General features: G+C 42.2%; 1 protein-coding gene across 1 annotated transcript in view; it reads left to right on the forward strand.

Moving 5' to 3' along the window:
• Positions 1-14212, forward strand: part of ATR (ATR checkpoint kinase) — a 210589-nt gene that overhangs the window by 160763 nt on the left and 35614 nt on the right. Inside the window, exons 39-40 of the mRNA XM_073625961.1 lie at positions 9206-9340; positions 13840-14046. Of these exons, the coding sequence (XP_073482062.1) occupies positions 9206-9340; positions 13840-14046 (342 nt within the window). The remainder of the gene's footprint in view (positions 1-9205; positions 9341-13839; positions 14047-14212) is intronic.

The following is a 14212-nucleotide window of genomic DNA, read 5'->3' on the forward strand; positions in this document are numbered from 1 at the left end:
GGTGTGCATAAACTGTCTTCTTTGTGTTCTTTGATGGTATGTCTGTGCAAATTCATCCTCACTTGCAACTTCTGTCCTGTTTCACCAACATAAGATCCTTTGCTGCACCTTTTGCATTGGATGAGGTACAGCTGTACCTCAAGTAATGTTGTGTACCTCATCCAATGCAAAAGGTGCAGCAAAGGATCTTATGTTGGTGAAACAGGACAGAAGTTGCAAGTGAGGATGAATTTGCACAGACATACCATCAAAGAACACAAAGAAGACAGTTTATGCACACCTGTGGGACATCATTTCTCACAATCGGACCACACTATAGAAGACCTCAATGTCTTAGTTCTTAAAGGGAATTTCAGAACTATCCAGGAAAGGAAAACGTTTGAACTAAGAATGATACTTCTTTTTGACACAAAGAATAATGGCCTGAATTTAGACATTGGTTTCCTTACATATTATGCTAAAGTTTTACGACCGCTCTGTGATTAGTATTTCCCCCCCTTGCATTCCCTCCTAGCTCTCCCTCTGTCTTATCTCACTAACTCTGCTGCTATCTTTATTACCATTGATTTGTATGTGTTTTGTTTTCTTTTTTTTTTTTTTTTTTTTTTTTTTTTCCTTTTTTTCTTTAACATTCTGCTTAAAAATGTGTGAATCAGTACTGCTTGGACCTTGAAGAAGGGGACATACCCCGAAAGCTTGTCCTGAAAAATTGTATGTTAGTGCAAATAAAAAAAGTATCACGGACAGTACTCAATTTTCTCTGTCACAATTGCACTAATACGGCTACAACAAATCAAGTTTAAAGCGGAAGTAAACCCATCCATAAAACAGTTTCATTTCCGGCACGTGCCGGAAATGTAACACTCCCATTGGTTGTGCTCTCAATCAAACTGTCAAACCATCCAATGGCCGGTGTCATACCTGATCACATGTGCAGCATCATGGCAGTTGTAGATTAAACAGAGGCAAAGATGGCCGCTTCCTTGGCTGAAAACGATAGGAGGGTTTACTTACACTTTAATCAGAATTCCTGATATGTCCCTGCTTAAACTGGTCTGAACATGGCAGCTATCCAGATTGGCCTTTTCTCAGTCTAGCGTGAAAGTGACCTTTGGGCACTGTGTTCCACATTGGGTGCTTTACAGACTCCATTCTGGTAACAAGATGGGCGCTGAGTGCTTTCTAAGTTCAGATTAGGTGGCATCGAGGCAACGCTTTCCTTGTTTCTTTAGAATCACACTGTGAGTAGGCCAGTTGGGCGAAACACCAGAAGCTTACTAATTATTAGCACCACTAGACACCACCTGAATTTCCAGCTACTTCCAGTTTTTACTGTAAAAGTAGTTAACATTGGAGATTGAGCACTTGCGTCATCTGCTGAGAGAAGGCAACACCCCGCTGGTGCTGTTCTTGCTTTGCAGAGCTACGTGGAACTCCAATGTTTAGTTTCTTATTAAACAGTGTCCTGATTACCTCTGGCTGTCTGACCCTACACCTTCTACCAGCCAATGGGTTTTGTGAGCACCTATGGCCTTGCTTCAAATCTTGAGCTGTGTTGCTTTACCATCATGTGGTTGCAACATGTCTGACTTTAGACATAGAAGGAAAGATATAAGTTATGCTGTACTGATCCCATGGGGTAACCAGAGTATCCACTGCCTGCACTAGAGCAGTGATGGTGAACCTTGGCACCCCAGATGTTTTGGAACTACACTTCCCATGATGCTCATGCACTCTGCAGTATAGTTGAGCATCATGGGAAATGTAGTTCCAAAACATCTGGGGTGCCAAGGTTTGCCATCACTGCGCTAGAGGTTCCCTACAGCAGGAAGTAAACCTGTCCCATTTGTTGTTGAGCCTAGAGGACAGGAAATCTACATTTCTTAATCCTACATCACGGGACACAGAGCCATAGTAATTACTATGTGAGTTATAGGCCACCTTCAGGTGATGGACACTGGCACACCCTAAGACAAGAAGTCCACTCCCTATATAACCCCTCTCACTACTGGGAGTACTTCAGTTTTTTCGCCAGTGTCTTAGGTGTTGGTCATGAGTAAAGATGTGCTGTGCTGAGCTCCACTGGTGCAATCCTTGCTGGGGCTAGCTATGCAGCCGGATCCATTCGAAGTGTCTTTTTAGGCCGATTTGAATGGTACCTGGGCCTCATGCCGGAAGAAACAAGGTTTAGCCTGTAATGCTTCTCTTTCTAGAGAGCTAGACCCCGGGATCCAGTGCTTTTGGTTATATCAGCCATAAGTTTTTTCTGGCAGGGTGTTTTACGGGTCCAGGAGTGCGGATCCCCCGATTAAAAAAAGGGGGCCCCAGTTCCTGAAGGTTTTTTAAATGGAGCTCATGAGAGGTGAAGATTGGGTCTGTTTGTTTTACCACAGAAAACCCTGTGGTGGGAAAGGTAAGTGGAGACTTTAAAGAAAATTAAACTTTCTTGTGAATTGTCTCCTTTAAAAGGTAAACGTTGTAATGCCTAAAGGTCACCACTGGGGGCTGTATAGAGCACGTACCTTGTCATGCTTTCTCACATGCTGTGTCAGATCTGACAGATCGATCTCTGGCAAGCAGTCACAGGACTCCGGTAAGATGTTGGGGGGAGTTTCTCTAAAAAAAAACACCCCCCCACCCGGACAATAGCTCTCCCCTCTTTCTGAGTAGAGGGATAAGCAGAAAGATCAGCGGATGCCGCTCCGTTCTCCACCACCTCTGTATGGGGGTTTGTCACAGCCCTCCTCCTCACCGCCCTCCCCCCACACACATGCCAATCCCGTCGGATCGGAGGCCCGCGCTCGCGCGGGAAAACGCTCTTTTTTTTTAAAAGAGGAGGGCATGGTGGGAACACGGAGTGAGCTTGGTTTAGCGCGGCGTTGGCATGCAGCAACGTCCAGCGCGGGGGTGCTTTTAAAAGACTCTATTTTTTGCTAACTGCGGCTGTAGGACAGACACAAAAGCTTAAAAGAGGCATGTAAGTGGTGACACAGGTTTTCCTTTGGCACATTTACCTAAAAAGCATCAGGCTGAGCGTTAAATAGCAGCGGCAGTTGCTGGACTATTTGCTCAAGCAGTGGATGCAATTTCTTCTGATAGTCCCTCTGCGTTTGTACATCGGGCTATGGTCAGAAGGGGGGGGTAGAAATAAAGGGGGCTTAGAAGGGACTCCTGCAAGCTCTAAACACTCTACATTGGCATCCTCCCCTGAAAGTTCTGTGGTGGCCGGTCAGAGTAAGTGATCAGGGCTATCAAATATTGCAATTTTTTTCAACACTGCAGCTCCTTGCTATATTACTGAAGAGGGTTTTCCTCAAGCCATGATGGGATTGGCTAGTGGCTTTAATCGCATCCCAGAATGGGATAAAATGTGATTTCCCTCAGGGGACCGTGAGAAGGCTGATGACTCCTCTTCTGAGGGGTCAAATGCGGGGGGGATTGCCCCAATGGCCCTGTTTTGTACTGCAAACGAAAATTTTCAATAAAGAGAAATCTAAAAAAAAAAAAAAAAAAAAAAAAAATGCGGGGGGGGATCAGCTTCACAATCTGAAAGATTGATAGTGCAATTCTTACTGAATTTGTCCGCTCCACTTTTTTTGCTACTCTTCATTGAGTCGGTTGATATGCCCACTTCTTGTTTGGGTTCACTAAAGCCTCCTCAAGCTGCGCATGCCTTTCCTGTCCATTCATTGCTGAAAAGGCTTATATATTCTAAATGGGATCATCCAGATAAACATTTTTTTCCTCCAATAAAGTTTTAACACTTTTTCCTATGGAGGAAAAATTCACTAAACGTGGGGATACCAGCAGTTGTCGCTGCTATATCCTCTGTGAATGAAAGTTTGACTTGTCCGATAGATAACGCTTAGGGATCCAACGGATAAAAAGATGGAAATTCCCCTTAAAAATAAAAAACTCTTTTTTTTTTGTCTGATGTCTCAACCTGTGCTAGCTGCAATTGGTGTATGTCAATCCTTGAGAGACCAATCTGAACAGGTGCTCAAGGTTATTCCTGATCAGCAGGCTAGGATTTAGCCGAGTTACCAGCGGCATTATGTTTGGCAATAGATGCCATGAGAGGTTTTATTCTTCAAGCCTCGCGTCTTACGCTTGGCTGGTGCATAAGCATAGAATCTTATGGTTGAAAAATTGGTCAGCCGAAGCATCATGCAAAGCTCCTGGCTAGTTTTCCTTTTTTTCGGTAAACGGCTGTTTAGGGATGATTTGGATAAATACATCCAAAAAATTTTTAGTGCAAAAAGTATCCTTTTGCTAGTTGGAAGAGGAGTAAATGTATTTAATTTAAACAAGCTCCTTCTCCAGTGCCAGAAGCATCTGCTTTCAGGCAGTCACAACGGCCTCGTGCCGGGAGTACAGGGAAACTGGCTTCCAGAATCATAGATTAGAGTCTAGAAAGCATATGTCTCCTGGTGTGAATCTAGGGGTTGGCACCCCAGGAAGTATGTCATAGGTAGAATCCTTGACTTTCTGTAGATGGGGTTAGAAATAAAGCTGGCCTTTCGTACTATCAAAGGCCAGGTTTCGGCCTTGTCTGTATTAATTCAACAACCACTTGCTTCGTATTCTTTGGTTCGTAGCTTATTCAGGGGGTAACGTGGCTTAATCCTCAGGTTAAGTCACCCCTGAACCCTTGTAACTTGGATTTAGTTCTGTCAGCATTGCTGAAACAGCTTTTTTTGAGCCGATACAGCATATTCCCTTGGTCCTTTTGACAAGGAATCTAATTTTCTGGTAACCATATCTTCTGCAAGAAGGGTATCAGAGTTTGTTGCTCTTTCTTGTAAGAGCCATATTTGATTATTCACAAGGATAAGGTAGTATTGCGCCCTCATCCTAACTTTCTACTGAAGGTAGTGTCTAGTTTTATCCGAACTAGGATATTCTACCTTCCTTTTTTCCAGAACCCTGTTCTACGGAAGGAAAAATACTATATTCTCTTGATATGGTGAGAGCACTCAAGGTCTACTTTAAGGCGACTGCTCAGATTTAAAAAAAACTGATGTTTTGTTGTGTTGCCTGAAGGTCCTAGAAAAAGGACAGGCAGCATCGAAATCTACTATTTCTAAATGGATTCAGAAAGTAACTGTTCAGGCTTATGGTTTAATGAGGAGGCTTCCATCCTCTCAAATCAAAAGCGCACTCCACTAGGACTGTTAGTGCTTCGTGGGAGTGCATCACCAAGCTTCCATGGTTCAAATCTGCAAGGCCTCAGCTTGGTCTTCACTCCATGCATTTACCAGATTTTATCAGGTGAATGTAAAAAGGCATGAGGATATCGCCCTTGGGCATAGTGTGCTGCAGGCAGCAGTATAACTCCTCTAGTCTCATATTGCCCTATTTCTGTTGTGTCTCCCTCCCCTCAGTTGGCATTGCTCTGGGACATCTCACATAGTAATTACTATGGCGCTGTGTCCCGTGATGTACGATTAAGAAAATAGGATTTTTATAACAGCTTACCTGTAAAATCCTTTTCTTTGAAGTACATCACAGGACACAGGGGTCCCTACCCTCTTTCTGGTATTCACGTGTATTGCTTTGCTACAAAACTGAGGTACTCCCAGTAGTGGGAGGGGTTATATAGGTAGTGGACTTCCTGTCTTAGGGTGTGCCAGTGTCCATCACCTGAAGGTGGCCTATAACCCACATAGTAATTACTATGGCTCTATGTCCCGTGATGTACTTTAAAGAAAAGGATTTTATAGGTAAGCTGTTATAAAAATCTTGTTTTAGCATCCCCCACCTATGACACATGTCCTGGTCCACATCATAGGTGGGGGATGCTAAAAGTAGATTTCCTGCATCTGGTCCAAGGGACCACTCCCCGTGGACCAGATGCTTCCTAGCCTGCTACGCAGGATCAAGATCGAGGGCTCTCATAGCTTTGGAATAGCCTAAGTGGATGTGGTACACTCCGGATTGATAAGACTCTTGGAAGATGTTCTGTGGGCTTTTGTAGATCATCTGATCATTTAACGATATACTTCATAGTCACTCGCTTTACTGGCATGGCTATTGAAGCCCAGGTTCCGAGGGAAACATACAATGCTTCATAAAATGTTAAAAACTAGGATGTCGATTTCTCGCAAGGTCTGTCACTGTTTGTGTAAGCAATACATTGGTGCAAGGCTTTCGCCCAGGGAATTCTCTGTAGGACAAAAAAAAATTCTCTTTAACAAATAATCTGGAACAGCATTTGGCCCTCAAAACTATTAAATGTCAAATCTCTGATCTTGTTCCAGAGACCCTTAGCATCCCATTCTTGGTCAAGATTTTTGAGCAGGGTTTTTGTTTTCATTCCACTATTTCTCACAGGCTCCAGTAAACCATTATCCAAGCTTATGGTCTAAAGCAGAGGTTGGTAACCTTTGAGAGGGGATGATCTACCTGAACAACATAAAAGAGATCAAAGATCGACAGGGTTTGGTGACCTTTTTTCTTTAGAGAAATTAACTAGCAAGGCCTAACTAAATAGTAAGGAAAACTTAGAGAAAAATATAAACTTACCCTACCTTAAATGTGAACAGTGTCAGTCAGTGGCGCAATGAACAGTATGTGGAGGGTTTCAGTAGGGCAGTGGACATTGTCGGCATTTTTTAAATATCACAGTAAAACCTTGGATTGTGAGCATAATTTGTTCCTGAAATGTGGTTGTAATCCAAAGAACTTGTAAATCAAAGCAAATTTCCCCATAAGAAATAATGGAAACTCGGATGATTCGTTCCACAACCATTTATTTATAGAGACCTATAGCCCTTCAGTCTATAGTCCATTTAAAAAGATTATAGCAATGTCACGCCACAAATCCAGCAGGAGTTAGAGTATAAAAAAGAAGAGAGACATCCTCCTCACTGCTGTCAGTCAACAATCGTAAACGGGAAGACTAGCCTGCAGTAGAGCGATCTGAAAGCGAGGCGTGGAGCGCATCGTGGAAGGGATGGCAGTGAAGAGGATGGAAGCAGGAAGAAGAGGTACAGGGACAGGAGGGGTGGTGGGGGTAGCATTTACTAGTACTGATCCCCTGTATTTTCCTCCTGCAGCAGCTGAATGCCAGTGGGAGGGAGAGGAGGAAAATCTGGCTTTCAGCTGCTGCATGAGGTAAATACAGGGGATCGGTTCCAGTAAATGCCACCCCTCCTCTCCAGTTTCTGAGAGTCAGCAAGAAAGGATAGTGGTCTACCCATCACCTGCCGGTCTAAGGAATTGGAAGCCACCATTTCTTGTAAAGGCACTCTCTATTAGATTTTTAAGTGCTTCTTGAGCTGTACAGTATCGGGCTATTGTTTTTCAAATTTACAAGGCTGCCATCTGGTCTTCTTTTCACATGTTCACCAAGCTTTATTGGGTGAATATTCAGGAGTTACAATCCTTCAGGTGCCTCTTTGAGCTCGCTTGAGCTGTTTTTTTGTTGGCCTGTTACTTTTGTTTGCTGTGTTGCCCACCCCTTCGTAGGGCTGGGAGATTTTCTAAAAAAAAAAATCTGCAATTTTCCTAAAAAAAAAACCTCGATTCACGATTTGAATCAAGTTTTTTTTCTTTTTTTGTGGACACCGCGCCGGTCCCGAGGAGCTGCGGGCAGGAGTTTTTAGGCGAGGCTTCGGCCGAAGCCGCTGCCTCGCCTAAAAACTCCTGCCCGCAGATCCTCGGGAGCGACGCAGTGTCAGCGCCGGTCCTCGGGAGCTGCAGGCAGGATTTTTAGGCGAGGCTTCGGCCTAGTATGCATCGTCCGGTCTCGCAGACTAGGCCGAAGCCGCGGCCGAAGTCTAAAAACTCCTGCCTGCAGCTCCTCGGGACCGGCGCGGTGGGAAAAAAAAAAAAAATCGGAAAAAAACGATTTGCTTAAATTTTGAATCGATTTGACCTCTCAACTCGATTCAAGATTTAAATCGATTTTTTCCCCAGCCCTACCCCTTTGTGGGAGTGCTTTTGTGGGTGACACAGTATATGACTTCATATGTCTGTTAAAGTACCAGAAAGGAAACCGGATTTGTGCTTGTAAAATCCTCTTCTTTGAGTCTTTTGAAAGACAGGTTCCACCCACTTGTGTCTATGATTATTCTCTTGCTACTGCTTTGCTACAAAACTAAGGCATGCTAGTGTCCAGTTCTTTTGTAGGCAACAGTATATGACTTGTACTGTCCGTTAATGGACTCTAATAAAAAAGATTTTACAATGAGTATCAAAATCCTGATTTTGCAGTAAAGATTAGCCATGGTCCTTCTATGACAGGTTTACTTTATCTTTTATAAGACTGTTATTTTCCTCTATACCACTCTATATTTTTTGTGAAAATGGATCACAAAAAAAGATTCCTTACTTTTTTTTTCAAAACTTTACAAACTTCAATGCTTTGATCAAAAATTTCTCTTTAAATTGATTTTCAGTACACATTTTTCTAGTTTTAGGAAGGAATAAAAATGTTGTTATGCTTTTATTTTTAATTTGATTTTTGTCTTGGGGAAAATAAGTGCTACAGACATAATGGGAATCTCATTAACAGGACACTTTTCCTGGCACCTCTTGATGTATTTCTGTTACAGAAAGTGAGAGGAAATCTCTTCAATATGGACTTGTGTTGGCCTCTAAAAATTGATCTGTTCATATTTAGGCTCCTTTCACATGGGCGATCTGATCGGGTGCTCCTGTCAGTTTTTCAGGCGGACCTGTTTGGAAGGTTCATACATTCCTATGGACAAATGGATGTAAACGAACTTGTGTCCTGCCTACCTCTGGGTCTGATCTGGTCCGCCTAAAAAAACAGAAGGGGATCAGTCATCTTCCGTTTAGGCTGATTAGAGGGTAGTTGGGTGTAAACGGACAGCGGATTCTGTTTTCTCCCACCCGCCCACAGAGCAGAGTGGGCTGTGTCCGTGTCTGCTATGCAGAAACTGAGCGGACATGGATGTGTCATCCGCCCACACCAAACAGCAGGGGATCTGTGAGTGGATCCCCTGCTGATTGGAATGGAATTGGTCCCATGTGAGAGGGGCCTTAGACATTCTGTGTTTTGTTCATTTTTTTTCTACATCTGTGGCTGTTTCCACTTAAAAGGATGAATATACATTTTTTTCAGGTCTCTTGTACTCACACCCTTCAACTGCCACTAACATTGTGATGTTAAAACCAATGTAGAGATTATATTTACTTTAAATATCATTTGTATGATTGTGCTGCCATATTTCCACAGTCTTCCTATCCAATGCGTGTAAATCGATGCAAAGAGATACTTGATAAGGCCATTCACATGAAGCCAGCACTTGGAAAATTTATTGGAGATGCCACAAGACTTACAGATAAGCTTCTGGAGCTCTGCAACAAACCTGTGAGTAATTTTGTTTAGACAAATGACCTGATTTGTCAAGGCGCACTTAAAGTGACATCTCAATAAATAGTGCATGCATTAACATTGCTTGAAGGGTGACTTTTGCAGGTCTAAAATGCAGCTTGATGAATCAGGATAAGAATCTCTGTTCACACCAGTTGCTGGAGGAGATAGTTTCTTTCATAAAACATGGCTGCTAGGACTTGACAATTACTTTGACAATGAAGTGGAAATCCCCATTTGGTATCCATTTATACTAGGGGTAGACCGATTATCAGTGCGGCCAATATCCACTTTTTTTTTTAAAGAATTGTAACTTACCGATGTTACCGATATTGCTTCAAGTGGTTGTACCGGGGTGATGATTATGTGGAATACTCGTGCCTTGGTACTATGTGGCTACAATTAGAGCTGCTGCTGTCTAGTATTGTCCCCTATGGGGGCAAAGAAACTGAATAAAAAATGAAAGCTCCACCCAAATTACTAATGTAATCCTATGTGCATGTGTATCTTGATTTAGATATATAAATATTGTAACTTATAAACAATATTAAATACATACATAGATATGTCAGTGTGCAAACAATGCATAGAAGAAGGTACTATAAAGTGACAAATGGTAAGTGCTATAAAGTGACAATAGTGCAGTTGAATGTCTATTTAAGTGCACAAAGTGCTATAGTGCTCCGTGTTCCATCGGTGTCCATGCTTCCACCTCTTGGTGGGGTTAATGGTAACAGGTCTGCACTCACCAGATAGGTTGGACTCCCTTGCCTTATGGCTAAAGGAGTCAATCGTGCTTGTAGGTCACTATGGAGGGCCCTATCCAAGTGCGATCTCCTCCAGGTTAATCCTCTAGACACAGTGCAATCCCAACAATCTCCTCCAGGTGGGGTCTCTGTGCTTGATTACCTATAATGATGTCCTCCGGTTCTCAAATGCAGATGGTGTGTAGCGGGAAAATAATGAGAGAAAGGCTTCTCATAGAGTAAAATCCCTTGGTTTATTAAAAATTACAAAGATTAAAAGCTGTCAATCTGACAGGACTAGCGTCATCTCTAACATCGGCCTAGTGTAAGAGATGGATGCTGTACGTTCTGCGTGCGTTCCAATCTCAGGCCAGAAGTGACGTAAGAGTGTCGGCTTGACGCGTTCCATCATAAGAATGCAACATTGCCAAAAGCTTTTGATATTGTTTATAAGTTACAATATTTATATATCTAAATCAAGATAAACATGCACATAGGATTACATTAGTAATTTGGGTGGAGCTAGGGCAGTCCATATTTTATTCTATACCAGGGTACCATTCTTTAGAGCAGACAGTCAGCTTTCTTGTAATGACAACCGATATGGCTAAGCAGCCGCTCGGCTGTTATCACAAGTAGCCTTCTGCCACTCTGCCCAGGTCTACCGTCCCAACGGGAGGCCCGAGCGGCCAGCTGGCACGTCCGCCGGCTGGCCAGAGACCCGAAAAAAGCCTATTGCTTACTCTCATCCTAAAGGAGCCAGTTTTAAAAAAATAGAAAGTATTCAAAAACGCCGATCTTGGCGTTTTGAATACTTTTAAGTGTAGTGGAGGGTTTTAGGGTCTTATAGTCCCCAGATCCCTCCATAAAGAGTACCTCCCACTGCCTATTACTGTCACAAGGGATGTTTACATTCCTTGTGACTGCAATAAGTGATAAAAATGAGGACAGAACAGTGTAAAAATAAAAACTTAGAAATTTGGAAAAGAACACCTGACGGACTTTAGCGGTACCAGAAGAGGACAATGAAAATCCAATAGATAAAATGTTGTCTTTAACCACTTCAGTCCCGGAAGGATTTGCCCCCTTCCTGACAGGCCATTTTTTGCGATACGACACTTCGTCGCTCTAACTGCCAATTCCAATTGCGTGGTCATGTGACGTTGTACCCAAACAAAATGTATGTTCTTTTTTCTTTTGGTGGTATTTGATCATATTATTTTTTGCGCTATAAACAAAAAAGTGACAATTTTGAAAAAAAACAACAATATTTTGTACTTTTTGCTATAATGAATATAAAAAAAAAAATGTCTTCATCATTTTAGGCTGATATGTATTCTACATATTTTGGTAAAAAAAAGTTGCAATAACCGTATATTGATTGGTTTGTGCAAAAGTTATAGCGTCTACAAAATAGAGGATATATTTATGGCATTTTTATTAATATTTTATTTTTTACTAGTAATGGCGGTGATCTGCGATTTTTATCGGGAATGAGACATTGCGGCGGACAAATCGGACATTTTTTTGGGACCACTGACATTTATACAGCGATCGGTGCTAAAAATAGCCACTGATTACTGTATAAATGTCAGTGGCAGGGAAGGGGTTAAACACTAGGGGGCGATCAAGGGGTTAAATGTGTTCCCTATGTGTGTTCTGTGGGGGGAATGTGGCTGACTAGAGGAGGAGAGAGATCGCTGTTCCTACTTGGTAGGAACACACGATCTGTCTCCTCTCCCCTGACAGAACTGGGATTTGTGTGTTTACACACACAGATCCCGGTTCTCTCTCTGTCACAGTCGATCACAGGTACCCGGAGACACACGCCTGCTACAGCGTCTTAAAGAGCTGACGTACAGCTACGACGGCTTACGCAGCAGTGCAAACCTGCCACAGTATAACTGCAGCGGCTGGGCGGGAAAGGGTTATTACAAAGGTTAAAATCGTTTAACATACTTTTTCTTCAAGAAAACAATTTATTATAATACATATATAACATGTCAATTATTAATCTTATGTGACTCTATTACTGCTATGTCAAGAGGTTGACGCGTTTCACAATTATAGCTTCCTTAGGACCTCTATATCTTGACCATAGATAGAGATGGCCTATCCAAAGAGAAAGGTATAGCTGTTAATAATACTGTATCAAAACGTCAGAAAAAAATAAAAAGGAAGAAACATATTATTCATATGTATAAAGGACCACTTACAATCAAGAGTAGTGTGTCATATATGTCATCAGAGAGCAGCCTGGTATATGACGCTGTAATATCCAAAAGTAGGAGGCAGCTGAATATTCCTATATCAGGGAGCAAGGAGCAAAGGAAACCAATTGGTAAGTATAAAGAGAGACTATTGCAACAAACACCAGTCACAGATGGTGATAATAATTAGCACATACTGGATATGCAGATTCCAGGATATAGGGCCAACACACCCAAACAGACGTTAGCTGTAGGTCTCACCTCACTTTTATTCTATATATTATGACATAACCTATAATACCCAACAGATACACAGTCTAAAATTAGGGTAAGGGGAATTCTATAACAATTTTCTCACCACTGAGCAACATTCAAATGTACATCTGCTACTATTTACCTGGGTAATATTCCACATATTCACTGGGGGTGCTACTGATATGCAAAATGGGAGACTTCCATATACATATATAATTAAGGAACAATACCTAAGGATGACAATAGAACAACATAAGATAATGTCCATTTGCTTATCCACTCATTATAATATTCCCATATAGAGCTTTATCTAAAAGAGACAGAGGAATGAAACGCTTACCAGCAAACTTATGCCAGAAATCATGCAGCAACATAGTCTCCACATCCAAACAGCCACACTTCCATTGAAAAGTTCACTCCTTACTAGCCGAATATCCGAAGCCAATATATCAAGGAAACTGTCATTTACCACCAAAGTCCAAACAGCTCTATATAACGGTTCTCTCCCATAAGGACTCACCTACACAGGCTCCAATCAACACATGTCAGCGTCCACCATGCCCTCCTTTCACATTCAAGCCTCAATTTAAAGACAATTTGGCTACAATTAACACAATTAGATATCATGTGTGTCCATTCCAGCCCTCTCTGAGTCACAGACACAGTTCCAATGGTCATGTGGGAAAGGAGGGGCATGAATCTTCCTATCATGGAGGTCCTGCCTCTCTCCTAATTCCTGCCTAACGTGGCCCCATTGGATATCATGTGTGTCCATTCCAGCCCTCTCTGAGTTGCAGACACACCAATGCCGCGGGCCTTAAACTCCCGGCTGACCATTTAACACAACCACAATGGATAGTGGGAATAGGCCCTTGGGACCAGACAGGTATGTTCCATTCAAGCCCACAATGAACATGTCAGAGATGGGCCTCGAAAGGCAAGTATAGTGAACTCAATATCACCAGTTCTGTCTACACCCATCTATGGCACTAGCACATTACATGTGAAACTGTAAATCTACAGAATATTGGCACCTGGTATGGGCTATCGGCCAAAAAATCGGTATCGGCCCTGAAAAACCGATATTGGCCAACCCCTAATTTATACAGAGTGTGATTTCAGTAAATGTAACTCTTTATAGGAGAAAGCATTTCTTGGTAATGTCATGTTTTATGTGGGGGAACTTCACTTCTGCTGCTTAGGTAAAATCTATTTGGTTTACATGAATTGCCACATTCTAAAATGCATGCATGTCACATTTTTTTTTTATTTGTGCCCTGTTTAGGTGGATGGAAACACTGGCGCTTTAAGCATGAGTGTCCACTTCAAACTGCTTAAGAAGCTGGTGGAGGAGTCGACGTTTAGTGAGATTCTAATACCACTACAGTCTGTTATGATCCCTACACTGCCATCCACTGTTGGAAAGCGTGACCATGCCAATCATGACCCCTTTCCTGGACACTGGGCGTATATTGCTGGCTTTGATGATGCTGTAAGTATACAGCTATTCAGCTAGTTCATGATGATCATTTTTTGTAACAATTAAAAAATAATTATAAGTTGCACTGCCCCTTCACAAAACATCTATGTGATGAATGACAGTACATTCATGGTGTGTCTGTTGTCATTTTGCAGACTGCAATGTAGTACTTTGTTAC

This window comes from Aquarana catesbeiana, linkage group LG04, assembly GCF_042186555.1.
Source record: "Aquarana catesbeiana isolate 2022-GZ linkage group LG04, ASM4218655v1, whole genome shotgun sequence".
In the NCBI taxonomy this organism is placed as follows: Eukaryota; Metazoa; Chordata; class Amphibia; order Anura; family Ranidae; genus Aquarana; species Aquarana catesbeiana.